This window comes from Trichosurus vulpecula, chromosome 1 (genome assembly GCF_011100635.1).
Source record: "Trichosurus vulpecula isolate mTriVul1 chromosome 1, mTriVul1.pri, whole genome shotgun sequence".
Lineage (NCBI taxonomy): Eukaryota > Metazoa > Chordata > Mammalia > Diprotodontia > Phalangeridae > Trichosurus > Trichosurus vulpecula.
In genome coordinates, this window is record NC_050573.1 from 270,315,985 (window position 1) to 270,331,004 (window position 15,020).

A 15,020-nucleotide genomic window follows, 5' to 3' on the forward strand; every position below is an offset into this window, starting at 1 on the left:
GTTTGTGGCAAGACTTGAACGCAGATTCTTCTGACTCCAGATTTGGTGCTCTTTTCCTTAAATTACCTCACAGTTCTCAACAGAACCTTTGATCCATTAATGAGCTGTAACTTCTAGATCCATAGAAATGCATCTGTCATCACGTGATTTTCCTTCAAACTGTCTAGGTCTTCACTCTCACTTTACAGAACAAAGAGGACTTATGGAAATTGAAATGTAAACAAGTCAAAGGGATCATGGTGGGGAACTTCCAATAAACAGAAGATAGAACACTTCTGAAAGAAGAGGTAAAATGGGTGCACCTCCATTAAGGAGAGTATTCAGGTAACTAAAACACTGTATTGTTCCAATTGTAACTACCGAGATGTTAATAAAGATACACCATAATGCGGTTATTTACTTTCTAAAAAGCGTCACTCTACAGAAGTGATCAATGGAAATGAAAGAACATTCAACCCAGTCACTGTTGCTTTCTTAGTAACTAAAAACTTTTCCTCCCATTGAAAGCAGATGTCTTAGAAAAAGTAGGTGGATGAAAAAACAGGATTTCACATCCTACTTAAAGAGATGAAGAAAGATGCAGTGATACAAGAGAAGTATGAAAAAAAATCCTGAAATTAGTTACTGATTTTCTCTATGCCTTGAGTCCGAGTCATTGGCTGTTTCCTATTAAGAGCAGCAAATGAAATGGAGGTTAGGGAGGTGGGGTGCGGGGAAGGTAGTGTTGGTCCAAATGAACTATTAAGGTTTTTCAGGTAAATAGTCCAAGGGAAAGGTACATATATACATATTTGATAAATGTAAACTCAATATAAAATGCCTATAAAATATCTGTTTTAAATAAGCAAGAAATACTATCAATTTTGTGCTTTAAAGTTCATGCTCATCTGGGAGTATCTCACAAAATTAACACCTCATATTTATATAGGGCTTTATGGCTTGCCAACTATCTTTTCCTCACAACAAACCTGAAGGCAGATAATGTAAGTAGTAGTGCCTTGCCCACAGTCACACAGATAGTACATTTAAAAGCTGGGCTTACAACCTAAGTTTTTTGACAACAAGTTTTATACTTCTTTTTATTATTCCCCACTGCTTCTGTATAAAAGCAAGCTTCATTTTACTTACATTTTGCAGCTTTCCTTTTAAAAGTATAAAGTATAAATGAAAAATAAGCTGGGTTTCCCATTCCACCCACAAAATACTATCCTGGTACTAAATATTAGAATCTTATTTCAAATAAGTGAAAAAAGTGTCCAATTTAATAGGTAAAAGAATACCAAATATCTATTTCATGATGCCAAACAAAACCATGATCTATTAAGATTTCAGGCAGAGGTTCTACATTAACTAAAACCATTCTGTATTTTTATTCATATATTTTGTGGTGTTCACATATTTTTTTTTGTTTTTGTACAGCAAACATAACACTGTAGGCCATGAGAAGCTGCAGCACTATTGTTTAATAGCAGCAAGTTATATTTTATATCAGGATATCTGAATAATAAATAGTCTGTTTCTTTGGATGTGAATGTTTAAAATGAAGTACTGCTGCAGCTTCATAATGTGATTGCTATTTCACAGAGCTTATACACAAAAATATATATGCAATCTTTGTCTATATTTTATACAAATACAACAGTAGTTTGTGAATACATTTTAAGTACATATACATGATAAGCAATCTGATTTCCCATATCACAGGATAGCAATTTTAAATGCAGGAGACATATACAAATTCAGTCTGGAATGCAGGGTTTTGTTTTTTTTTTCTATTTTGACTCAAAACTTTATCATTAGAATATTTTAGCGTTCAAGTCCAAACACTTTTTTTTTTTTTAAAACTACCTCAAATACATTATCAGCAATTCAACTCATGTTCAGGTACGACATCATCCATTTCCTAATGGTTTCCCAGTTTCTTTTAAATTCAAAGGGCTTCTAGTAACATACAGTATGTTCTTCACTCCACACTATACATAAAAGAAAAGCCCAATATTCATTTTAACTAACAGTCATTTTATGAACAGAAGTTGGGCTTGTTCTGGTAAGGTTTGCATGTCCAAGATTTTCCTTTCGCAAGTGCATATGAATACATTGTGGTGTTGTAAAAGTTCGTTAATGACAAATTAAGTCACAGTATAAAAATATATCATACACCTATAGGTCTAATATAGTCCTTTTTCTATGGGTAAAAATACATCTGAATGAGACAGGAAGGTTTGTAGCACCATGAGGAGTTGTTTCCCAAGTTACATTAGCAGCATGATCCAATAGAACAATATTGCAGGAGTGTTTCTGAGAAGATAAACATTCATTCTGGTTCAACTGTACCACTGAAGCTTATACTGCAAAGTGTTTATATATGATTAGCAATAGTTCTGTGTCATTTCTAGGGCTAGATAACTGTTATCAAAAGACACTGCCTTCCAACCACAGAGCACTGACAACCTTATTGCATAAGGGCCTTAAGAATCATTTAAATACATCTTTAACTATGTTGGTTTTAGTCTGTCTTGCTGTATATGGGTTCAGGATCTTCAGGATAAACCTACATAATATTATGTAAGTCTATATAGGTAAATAAAAATCAACAGATTCTCTGTGGAGTAGGATGTGTAGAGAGATGGCTGCTGAAACAGAGTATGAGAAAAAAAGACAAAGTTAATATAGGCATCTACTTATCATAGATTTATAATAATCTATCATAGCTAATTATGAATATTTAATATAATTGTTTAAAAGATCTCCTCCTCCAAAGTCACTACATCATATGGTTTTCAGTAGGCTAGAAAAAACTTTAATGGCCTGGGGCATGGGTGTGTATATGTTTTAATGTACCCGGGGAAGACAGTGTGTTTTGAAACACGTAAATCTAGTTTTAAAAATTGTAAAACCTCATGAAAAAACACACTGGATTCTGTGCAATATAGCAAATTGATAAGAAAACACTGTAAAATGTACCTGTTTAAAATTAAGTCTACCATTTTTGTACACAAAGCAATATATGAAAGGCCTACATATATGTAATCTAATGGCACTTGAAACAAATAATAAAAGATTTTATAATAAAAAAGCATAACCTATAAGACAATTTCTTAAAAGGTTTAGGTTTTCTTTTTGAAAGTGCTATATCTTGTAATATGTGTAACATAGAGGTTGACCAAGCTTTATTTTTTAAAATATTGGCCTATAATACAAGTATTGCTCACTAGACAAATGATCCTGAAAATATGTACTCTTTAACATTCATTATTAGCTTAAAATAAAGCACTCAGCTCTGGCTCATGTTTCAGTCAGTATATGGTTTTTAAAAACCGCTACTGTCCAAATTAACATAATATATCACTATATTCCACAATTTTACTAATAATAAAGCACAAGCAACAAGTAGACAAAAAAATATAGTTTTGAAAGAAACACTACTTGAAATTAAAGAGTTGCACAAAGAGTGGTACATGATCAGCCAGGACATATAAAAGATTATGACTTTAAAATTTGAACTTGGTATTAGGGCTTTAAAATGGAAATTTTAATAGTGGCCAATAGATAAAAAATATATTACTCATAATCTACTAATATTGCTTATGGTATCAATCTGTTTCCACAGAGGCAATACTTCTGTGTTCAGTGACAAAAAGTGCAGTCACAAATGGAAGTTCTAACTGAATGAGGTTCAATATGTCGAGGGTCCAAACTTCCAAGTGAAATATTTTTATTAATTTCCATCACCACCTCTACCCCGCCTTTTTTTTTAAACCAAGCTAAGGCACTACCAGAAATATGAAGAATAATGATTCTGGTTAATGGAAGATGAAAACAACATTGGCAATAAGTTACTGTTAATCAAGTCTAATTGCAACAAACATCAGCAGATGACAATATCTTTTTCCAGAATGTAAGAGCCAATCCTGTGTCATATCCTGGTCAGAATGCTGTGCAGTTCAAATAAACTAACATGTATTTTCATAGATGCTCTTCGAAAACTGGCTAATGACTAGTATAGCCAATTTTAAACTAATTAGGCTAGATTCTCTCCTATTTTGAAGTATAATTTCCAAGCCTGTGGGATTGCAACAGGCAAAACTGGTGAGTACGCACTGGTGCCCCAATAGATGTTCTTCCATGTATTTGAATTACAGGTCTTCAAAATATAGGGAGAATTAGGGTTAATAATCAACATATTGCCATACCCCACTTCCAAAAAAGTCTATAGTTAATTAATCCTGGTACTCCCTTTATATTAGGAAAAAAAAAATACAGCCCACAAAGGCCAATGTCTTAATTCATTAATCCACTCCTACTGTTTAAAAACAAATGCTAGAATAAAGCAGTGATTCCACATTTGCTATTTAATTTATAGTTGCTATTTAAAAATATATATTTTCTATTTATTTGTGCTCTGTCACCATTTTTTCCTTCTTAATATGGTGAGAAAAGCAATATTGAACACGAATCATTCAACTACAGTTTTAGATTAGCTATCTGTTTCATAGAAACTAAAGGAAGCAGTCAGGAAGCAGAGCTAAGCGTCCACTTTCAGAGCAAACAGTCGCTTAAACCAAATGCTTAGCGACAGTTTGAGAATGTCAAAAAAGGTTTTTCCTTATTAACACATCTCATCTTAATGCCTTTGGAACAAATTTTTTTTTTATAAAAAAGTTATTTTTAGTAATAAAATTTAAATATAAGTATAAAAAAGCTACACCTGTATATTGCTCCCAGGATAAACAAAAACAGGAGCAGGATAAAGTAGTAGGAGCCATAGCTCCTTAAATGGGAACAATTTTGTTTTTGTGAAGTGCTATATATACAGTGAAACCCCCTATTTACATTATTACAATTTACATTTCCTCACCATTTACACCTCTTCTCCCTGCCCCAACTTTTTAAATATGCTATGTTGCTACTGTATTAGATTCAGTAATTTGCACAAATTTCTCAGAAATTCTTGGGGAAACAGCCCCATCATTTGAGTGAAACTAGTCTTGTAAAATAGAGGTTCTAGCACGTGCTAGTCCAATGAGTGCTTGGCACGAATTTTTTTTTTTTTAAAAGAGATCCACAGTTCCTCTGACAAAATCCCATAAACCTTATACGGCTACCTATAGAAACGGTCTCCTGGCTTAATTTGCAGCTGACAATGAGGAAAGAGCTTTACTATTTTATCCTTTGAGAAGGTATTTACTCAGAATGAGTAAAGACCATTGGATTCAATTAAAATACTTATTAAGCACCTATAAGGTGGCAAGGCACTTGACTTGGTGATTTCAAAATGTTCTATGGTTACTGATACTATATCGACTAGGATTCAGCTTGTTCAACTTTAATTTGTCTTGTCACTTTCTGCCTATTTTTAAAAGTATTCCCCCCACCTCATTTCCTGGAGAAGTGTAAAAGTGGGGTTTTACTGTATATATGTTTAGCCATTTAAAACTTTGTATAATGCCTCGAAGATACTTGCCATGCACTTAACTTTAAATTCCTTACTAAAAAAATGGCAAGAAAAAAAAATGAGCACTATGTAGAAAATATGCTTTTACTGTGGGATAGGGGTGGGGGTTGAGATTTTTTTTTGTTGGTTTTTTTTTTTTTTTTTTGCTTTAGGCTCTTAAGACTGGGGAAGAATTAGAGTGTATTAAGTAAAAAGTGGTGTAAGCAATATGCTTTTACTTTACTCCTAAGAGTCCTGTTTTAAACCTTGGCAACAGGGGAGATTGTCCCTAACCAAGTTCCCAGGGTTAGCAGGTGTGATTAATGTCTTATTGCTCAGGAGAACCACACCATACAAGCTGAGAAGATCCACTCCACTACAAACATACCTGACATTTGCAAATCTATACTGGCTCTCTGATTGTTGGCTAGTTGACAATCAATGTAAAGTTTCTGGCTGGACTTGACCCACACTTTGGCTGTGAAAAGTGGAAAAGATTGATGAGGTCTACGGATTTGAACAGACTCTGAAGACTCCGATATGCTTTAATTTTAATACCACTAAGATGAAAGATAGCAAGTTTAGAATTAAGTTGAAAGTTGAAAATGACAGGATAATCTGTGGTACTAATTTGTTACTGAATACTTTTTTACAAGGTCAATCATTACATTCTTCCTACCAGTACACCATGAAATAGTATTATTTCATGTCAGGTTGAAAATATTTATTGCCTAAAAGAGCATTATTTCTCGAGAATACTGTTGCTTTGTGTTTAAGTGACTGTTTTAAAATATTCTTAATGTTTTAAAATAAAGACCACAAATATTTTAGCCAGACAATAGCAAGTCTTCAAAACATACTGACCTGAAATTGTGATAGCAAATAAAAACTTTTTTTGCCACAAAAATTTGGATTCTTAATTCACAAGAAACATTTAAATTATGTATCAAATCAAAGCTACTTAACAATTTAGGAAGTCTCCAGGTATCTCTCAAAATTTTGTAAATTAACGTTCAGTTGCAAATCTTTTTTACTGAGCCAAACATTAATGGGTAGAGCCATTATTACTGGATAAAAATGAAAGGATTAATGTCTGAAAATTTTTAACAGGGGATATACTGAAGTTTAATAGTAATGGCTTTCCTATATCAATTATTTTGTAAAGCACGTCAATTGGCAGTGAAAAGACGACAAAACACTTTGAGACTTAACCAAGGTAAACATAATTGAACACAAACGGTTTCAGAGCTCATTAAAAAAGTTAGTTTCAATTTCTTACTGGCTTAATGAAATTGGTATTATACAAAGTAAGCAGAGATTTTATAATGTCTTAATGTAGGCACTACATTAAAAATGGTCACCTAAGGCATTTCTACAAATAAATTTTTTAGTAAGACAGCTTTCTGTGTTCTATTGGAAAGCTTGGTGAAAGCGTGGTAGGGTGGTGGTTGTGCTTAGACTGCTTGTGAAGGCTGCTGACAGGGAGTGCAGAGAACCGAGGCCTATACTGTTTGCAGGATCTTGAGGATCCTGGGTCTGTGGTGGAAGCTGAGCCAAAGAAGAATGTGTCTCCTCTTGGGAATAGCTCAGTCCAAGATTCCCCACCGATACAGAAGGGTTATAGGGTGGGCCATTTACAGGTATGAAATTGAACAACTGGGAAAAATCCAAAGATGATGTATTTAGAGGTTCACTAATGGAAATGGAGCTTTTGGATAAGGACAGTTCCCCAGATCCATCATCTAGGGGTCCTACTTGAGGCTCCAAGCCTAGTTTAGATGAAGACGCTTGAGAATCCTGGGATGAGGAAGGCATACCACTTTGTAATTCCATTAAGTAACTCTCAATTTCCCCTTTTAATGGCTGTTCTTTTTCAGGCATAGAAATTGCATATGAGGTAGAACTGAGTGGATATTTCAAAGATAGATGGTGGGAAGGGTGAACAGATTCCATATCAATTGGGCATGTCATTCCCAAAGGTAATGATGTGGTGACCATTTGGTGTGCTGGTCCAGAACTCTGCATGGACTGAATTTGTGTATTATAAAGGTTCAACTGCAAAGTGTTTGTAAATGGCTTTGATGTTAGTTCACTGGAAGGTAAAGACATCACTGGAAGCAGCTCGTCTTTTATAGGCACAGAAACGTTGCAGGTAAAGGGATCTAGAAGGTCCATTGGTTCTGTTTTGACCTTCAAAAGTTCTTGATTGTGACTCTTTTTCATATGACGAGTTAGATGATCTTTCCGTCCAAATCTTTGTGCACAGTATTGACAAAGGAAGTCCTTTCTTCCAGTGTGCACGACCATATGTCTACGGACGTCCTTGCGGGTATAGAAACGGCGATCACAATGTTCACACTGGTGCTTTTTTTCTTTCACCCCACCAGAAGACTTGCCTGCGTGAGTTTTGAGGTGCTCCAAAAGCACCCCTGTGCTTTCAAAAGTCTGCAAACATACCTTACAGGTAAGGTCACCACTTGTTGCAGCATGCAAGGCCAAGTGACGTTTAAACCCAAGCTTGGTATTATAGTTCTTGCCACATTCTTCACACTTAAACGCCTCTTTGTTGGGGTTGTGTGTATGTAGGTGATTCTTTAGATGATCTTTTCGGTGAAACATTTTCTCACAATAATTACACTTGTGGGTTTTCTCAGGAGAATGAGTAGCCATATGCCTTTAAACACAGATATATTCTGTAAGTAATTATTTTGATCAAAAATTACATGTGCTCACTTTTTAAAAGGAAGCTAAAATCCTATGCTAAAGTTTCTTCCCAATAGAACCTTTTTAGCTTACAATATGATACTACAAGGATAACTGAACATGCCTAACTTATAGCAAAATTTGAGCCATTTAAGTTGTCATTTTAGTTTTTACTGGCTTTTAGCCAGCATAACAAGGGCAAATAGGTAAGACTGAACATACTCACGTAAATGTCCATAACCAAAAATTCTCAGTCCATACACTTTTCTTGTAGCAATTCCTTGTACAAATGGAAATTCTATTCTTATTAAGCTTTTTATTAAAAAAACCCAAAGACATTAACATATAAAGTAATGCAATTTGGAATTCTAAAAACAATCCAAAATCTAATTTACTTAACATTTCCTCTCTGCAAATCAGCTGAAGAATGTGTACACATATAAATACTTTTACAAGGGCCTAAAATGGCCAACATTATAGAAAATATAATCTGAAAGATAAAGAGAGTTTAATACCTTAGTAATTTGTACTTAGAAACAAAGGCCTTGGTGCAGTCTTGTTGCGTGCACTTGTAGGGCCTCTCTCCTGTGTGAGAGTATGAATGAACCTTTAATTTCTCAACACTGTTAAAGGCCTTGTCACACAGTTGGCAAGGAAAGTTTTTTCTTGGTTTGGTTTCACCACGCTTACGTTTCCCTGAAGGGACTTTCTGGGTATCTCTTACTTCTGACAAATCACCAGGAATGACAGTGGCCATCGCAGCCTAAACCAGGCCTTCTTGTTGGACACTTGGGAACTGCCCAACTCCACTAAATGATTTAGCTTTAGATGGCTTCTCAAGTTTCATGTGGTCGTAAAAGAAAGCAAAAGGGGACTGGAAAAAAAAATAAGAAACAACTAGTTTGTAACTAAACTTAATTTATTTTTTTTTAAAGTTTACTTGCTATGTGATGCTTCTGAATTAAAAAAAAAAACCCACAAAACTGGATTCAGCTGGTCTAATGTAATATCTGTAGATTTCTTCATATTTGTTAAAATTATATATAAATGCATTGCTCAGGATGAACAGTTCCACGTGTACCCTGAAACTCCACCTAACAAACTTTACATTTTGGGATAATACTAGTGTTCCAGGGAAATCATACGAGATATCCACACAAAATTAATATGAAGAGCTGTATTATGTCAGCTTCATTTTTCTAAACAAGGGATTAGGAGTACATACATCTGAATAAAAACAAATATTTCAGTAAAAAATTTCATGCCTGCATTTCCCTCTGTGCTACTTAATACTATTTCAAGACGACTCTATAATTAAAAAAAAAGGTAAGGCTAGGTGAAATCTCTCATGTATCATTTGGCACACTGGAAGAGGCTATTTAAAGGACACTGAAGGCCTGAAAGAGTTAATGTACTCCCCCGAAATGAACAATTTACTCCTCTTACCAGTATTATCACACCCAATAGGCTTTCTGAGTTCAAGACTGGAAATGTCTTATCTTCGTAACAAGTCTGCATCTTGAAATGGTAAAATCTTGTGAAATTTAAATTAGGTCAGGATCATGGCTCCTTGTCATTATTTTGGAAGGATCAAAGACCTTGCTTGGGGCACAATGTCTGCGCAAGAACACCTAAAAAACAGTAAAACTGAACTACTCACTATATGAGGTGATTCAAGCTGGCAAAAATGTCTGTGGGTCAGAGTAACTGAATTTATAACCTATACTGGGAAGATGTATATAATGCATTGTAAAGTATGTGGTTTAAAAAAAAAACACCAGATCTTCATAAACATTAATTTTCAAGAAATTCTTAAATGGAAGATAGAAAGTACTATACAGCTTGGAAAAACTAATACTGAAAAAGTCAATGGCTTGCCAATATCAAATACTTAGTAAATATGTAATTATGAATTGTTGTCCTACAGTGTCCAAAAGACAATGTTTCTTCAATTCACTAGAGTACACACAGAAATAGAAATAACTGAACCTGGCATATCTATTAAAAAAGGCCAATTTCTGAAGAAAAAACTGAACACAGCTGAATGTACGCATTGTTGCCTATTTTGGATTCAATTTGCTATTTTCAAGGTACTAAACACAGAAAAAAAATCCTTTATGACACTGTTGTTACGGGACAATATTCTTGCTTACAAACTACTGGCATCATCTGGCTCATAGATACATAGCTCAAAAGGACTTCACGGGACATCTAATCTAATCCCCTCATTTTACAGTTAAGGAAACTGAGGCCCAATCTGTAGTCATGTTTTTTTCTCAGGACACAAAAGCTCTGAGCAGTAAAAATAATGTCATAGTGACCTGGCCTTACTATATTTTACCATCTAGACTGTGACAACACAAATAAAAGGGCAGGACACCAAGCAATTGTACACCAAAAATTTAAACTGAATAATCCATTATTATCCAGATAACTGAGCCAGTGCTTTGTAGCATCTTTCCTTGAATATGCATATATAGTCAGTAATCATTGCTACTGACATGGCTAATTACTGACATGCCATGTTTCTGTTCTTTCTCAAGATTTTCTTAGCCCTAAAGATTTTCAAAAATTCCTTTCCTTTAATGTCTCCTATTCCAGTAAGAGTTCCTATGAATTCCTCAGGAATTCCTAAATGAATGCTAGTTATACCTTTGTAGAATGTTGCAAGGTATTTCTGCCAAGTTAGAATCTCAGGGACATATTAGTCTGATTATTTCCTATCAATAACATAATACTTTTGTGTACCTATAAAACAAATGGCACTAATTTTTTTCAACTTAAAAGTCAACAATTCATGATACATGCCATTTCCCTAAGGTGCTACATATAATAGTCAAAGGTTTTTAGAAACTGGCTGTATTTGTCATATTATGTGACCTCACCATAACAAATATAACTTTGGTTTGGACTAATTAGAATAAATTTTAAGTTAATGAAATATGCTGAAAAAAATTAAAGGTGTGTTTGTGAAAATATGTACAAATATATACTTGGTGCTTTTAGACAATGGTACATCTTTTGGTTTTAAGTGTTACTCCTTAAAAGAGTCAGAAATTTTACTCTTGGATGTACATACTGAGCAATGAAGAATGATTTCAACACTGATGCTCAAATATTACAGTTTTCTAAGACCAGCTGAAAATATTTTATGAATAATAATGCCTATCTGTACTTAACAGAATACCAAAATTCAAAGTATAATTTTTTTGGTGCTTTCATAACTTCAGGATAAATACAAGGTTCAACATCTAATAATAACTGCATATATTAAACAATAAATACATACATTAAGCTGATGACATTAAGCTATATCTTACATACATACATAAAAGAGAATTACAATGGTTTTGCTCAATGCACACCTGATGATAGCTGGTAAAATCCTCAGTTACTGATCTTAACCAGTCCCACTGACTCTTCTTGGAGGAGAGCAGAATCCAGTACTTCCCATTTTGGCTGATCTATAAAATAAAAAAAAAGAATGGACTATACACTAATGGAATCAGCATTTTTATGAATAAAGGTAAAAGGTAAGAAAAATGTGATTTAGTAATAAGCACATGCTTAGATTTCATACACTATTGATTATTCATGCACTAATATAAGTGGATATACTCAATTCTACGTGAATTTATAACAAAATGAGAGAAGAATATGAGGAATTATTTTGATAAATGTTAATTCATAATGCTATTTAAATAAAATTTCCCATTCTCAAATATTTGCTGCCTCTTTTAAAAATTCCACTTGGCTACTAAAAATACTATTAAGAAATATTGTTAAAAATTAAATTGAAAGACAATTTGTAACCCAAGAATGAAAATTAATCTTGCCGGATTCGGAATAGTTACTACTAGTGGATTTCCTAGTATTTTAAATTTAAAGTTAATTAATCTTCTAAAGGGAGAGGAACTGGAGCTGTGATTTCACTATTATATGGAACTCCTTGGATGAGAATATTCTCTTCACTAATGAAGATCACCTTCTCTGCAGTTTATAATCTCTGAGTTGTCCAGACCCTTTTGAAGTTGACAAAATAACACATAGGCATTATGTGTTAGAGGCAAGTAAATCTTGAAATTTGGTCTTCCTGGTTCTTAAGCCAGGTCTTTACGCATTATACTACACTATTCTTAATCAATATTCTATAGAATCAACAATAAATGGCATAGAAAAGAGCATGAAAATCTGTGTAGAAGAAATTTTCAGAAATGTTTAAGAAATGGACTAACAGATGGAATGAAAAACTTGGGGGTCTGAGAGCACTGAAAACTCAGAAGGATACTACTTTAAGTAACACTAGTCTATTGGTTGAGGAGTTGGATACAGTAGAAAATAGCAGATTTGGAGCCACAGAAGCTGGATTCAAATTCTAGCTGTACTATTATCCATGTGACACTGGACAAGTCATGTCATCTCTCTGGTCATCTGTTTCTATTTCTATAGTTTTCAATCTATTGAGCCTATAAAAGCAATGAAATGAAGGTGAGGAAATTAAAACTAAATCCAACTGTGAGAATGTCAAATTCTCTCAGCATTAGTTTCTTAATATCCAATATCTCCCTCTTTATTTCTCAGAATGGTGTTTATATTAAAGACAGATAGGAACAATCACATCTGTTCTTTGGATTTATTATTTCATTAAGTTAAACATGTTGGTTAAATGGGAAAAAAGACAAACCACAATTTAAATTTTTATATAACACTGTTGTTAAGTAATCTTATAGTGGCCCCCAAGCAACCTGTTAATGCAATATGCATTTCAATAGACTACAAACAAGCTTGGAAAAAAATGTAAAAAAAGGTAAATCTGTATTAGTAAAATTTATTTATGAGATATGATAGGAATAGAAAAAAAATTTGGAAAATCTGATGCAGTATGTGGCACAGGCACAGGTAAACAAGCAGTGAATATCTGATACATATTATTCGGAAATCAATATTGGAAAGTAAAATGAGGTCAATAAAAATTAAATGATAACAAGCTATAATGACAAAAATCCTTTAGTAAAACTGCTGAACACAAACCAAAATACCTCCCCCCATTCAAATTTCCACAAAATGGCTAATTCTAAAATCTATAAGGCAATATTATTTAACAAAAAGACATTATTAAAGCATTATATAAAAGGCATTACTAAGAGCACATTAGAAAAAAGAAATGTATATATCATACTTCAAATGGAAGGTTCAGCCTAACTTTTAAAAGTTAAAGAAATAAGTCTGCATTCTTTTGCAAAGCAAAGAACATGCATAAATAAGGTACCAGATTATTGCAAATCAAACTTTTAGGATGATTAAATTCAACCTTGCAAATACTTACTTGCCCAGGATAAATAGTGAGTTTTTAGCAGATGAGTAAATACATAAAACAAATGTTGTTTATTATGTAACTTATATAGCTCCAGTGAAGAGGTTAGTGTAACACAGAAAATTTTATGGGCCAGTAAACTTTGTGAATTTATTTGCAAGGCTAAAATAGTTGCCAAGTCCCTTTTCCTCTCCCTTTGAGTTGACAGGTAGCATCCACAAGGAATTTAGGATACTCAAATCTTCTTTAAACAAGAGAGTATCAAGAATATATTCTCATATTTATAATTTTAAGTCTACATACACCAGCTGGTAAAATTAGGAAGATTATGAAATCTGAAACCAAAGTCAATGATAAAGAAATTAATTCAATCTTTTCAATTCAATGTAAGTAACATCTATTAAATTCCAATTCTGTGCCAGGCACAATGCTAGCCACAGTTAAGAAAAAAATTAAAGTCTTTGCCCTAAAGGAACTTATATTCCACTGGGGGTGGGGATGGGGAGTGGGAGGTATATACCATATACACAAGTAAATAAAAAGGATAGAGAAAATAAAACTTCAAAAAGGAGTGAGTGCTCATAACTGGGGGGATTGGGAAAAGCTTTATATAGAAGGTAGAACTTCGGCTGTGAGATTGTGTCCCTCCCCAATTAATAAAACTCTCTCAATTGCAAGAGACATTTAAAGTATGTGAAACTATTCATATCAAATATACATTACCTATTTTCCAATGGTAAAGCACTTTATAACTTAAAGTACTATATAAATGTGAGCTATTGTTAGATTACGTTATCTAGCATAGAGACTGGACCTGTGAGGAACTCTTTCTACCAAGGCAGGTCAGTCAGTCAAGAAATGTTTATTACATGCTTCCTATGTGCCAGGCACTGTGCTGAGCCCCAAGGATACAGATAAATGCAAAATCATTGTTTGTCCCTGTCTTCAAGGAGCTCACATTCACCACTTCCTTGGTGAATTATAGTCTTAGAGAGTTGCCTGGGAACACTGAGAAGTTAAGAAGCTTGTCCAGCATGATGACACGGACAGTATGGGACAGAGGTGGGACCTGAACCCAAGTCTTCCTGGCTTAGAGTCCTTTTCTCTCCATTCCACCATGCTGTGTCTCAACCTAGCTACATACCCGAAACTTTACATAGTAATTTTGTATGGCTTTTATTAAAGTCAAGAGAATACAATCCTGCTAACAAAGTTTATGTCCTAAACTACAGTGAACAGAAAAAGATAACTTAAGAATTATGACATTCATTCTAAACATTAAAGTCTTTTTGAGTTACTAATTGCCTTGTAGGGCATCTAATTACATAGTAAACTAGAGGAAACAAAAAAACTAGTTAGACCTAATTCTTTATCCTGGTAAGATAAATATGAAAAGTGTGGACCGTGTTTACATACAATGAATTACAATTTTAAGGTGGAACAACTGTACTCTGTTTTGTGGGATATTTTATAGAATTTCTACACGGAAATACCATTCAGGGAAAGGACCATTGTTGTTGTTCAGTCGTGGCTAATTCTTTATGACTCCATTGGGGTTTTCTTAGCAAA

General features: G+C 33.8%; 1 protein-coding gene across 2 annotated transcripts; it reads right to left on the reverse strand.

Moving 5' to 3' along the window:
* Positions 1-6,249: 6,249 nt before the first annotated feature.
* Positions 6,250-11,560, reverse strand: PLAG1 (PLAG1 zinc finger). Of its 2 annotated transcripts, none has more exons than XM_036750144.1 (2): positions 11,503-11,560; positions 6,250-8,108 (listed from the first exon to the last, which is right to left on the reverse strand). In XM_036750144.1, exon 2 carries the CDS (start codon positions 8,102-8,104, stop codon positions 6,845-6,847), a length of 1,260 nt encoding a protein of 419 aa, XP_036606039.1. In that variant the 5' UTR covers positions 8,105-8,108; positions 11,503-11,560; the 3' UTR covers positions 6,250-6,844. The 2 variants fall into 2 exon arrangements, with proteins under 2 accessions (XP_036606039.1, XP_036606034.1); XM_036750139.1 differs by lacking the exon at positions 11,503-11,560 and adding an exon at positions 8,653-8,957.
* Positions 11,561-15,020: the final 3,460 nt, after the last annotated feature.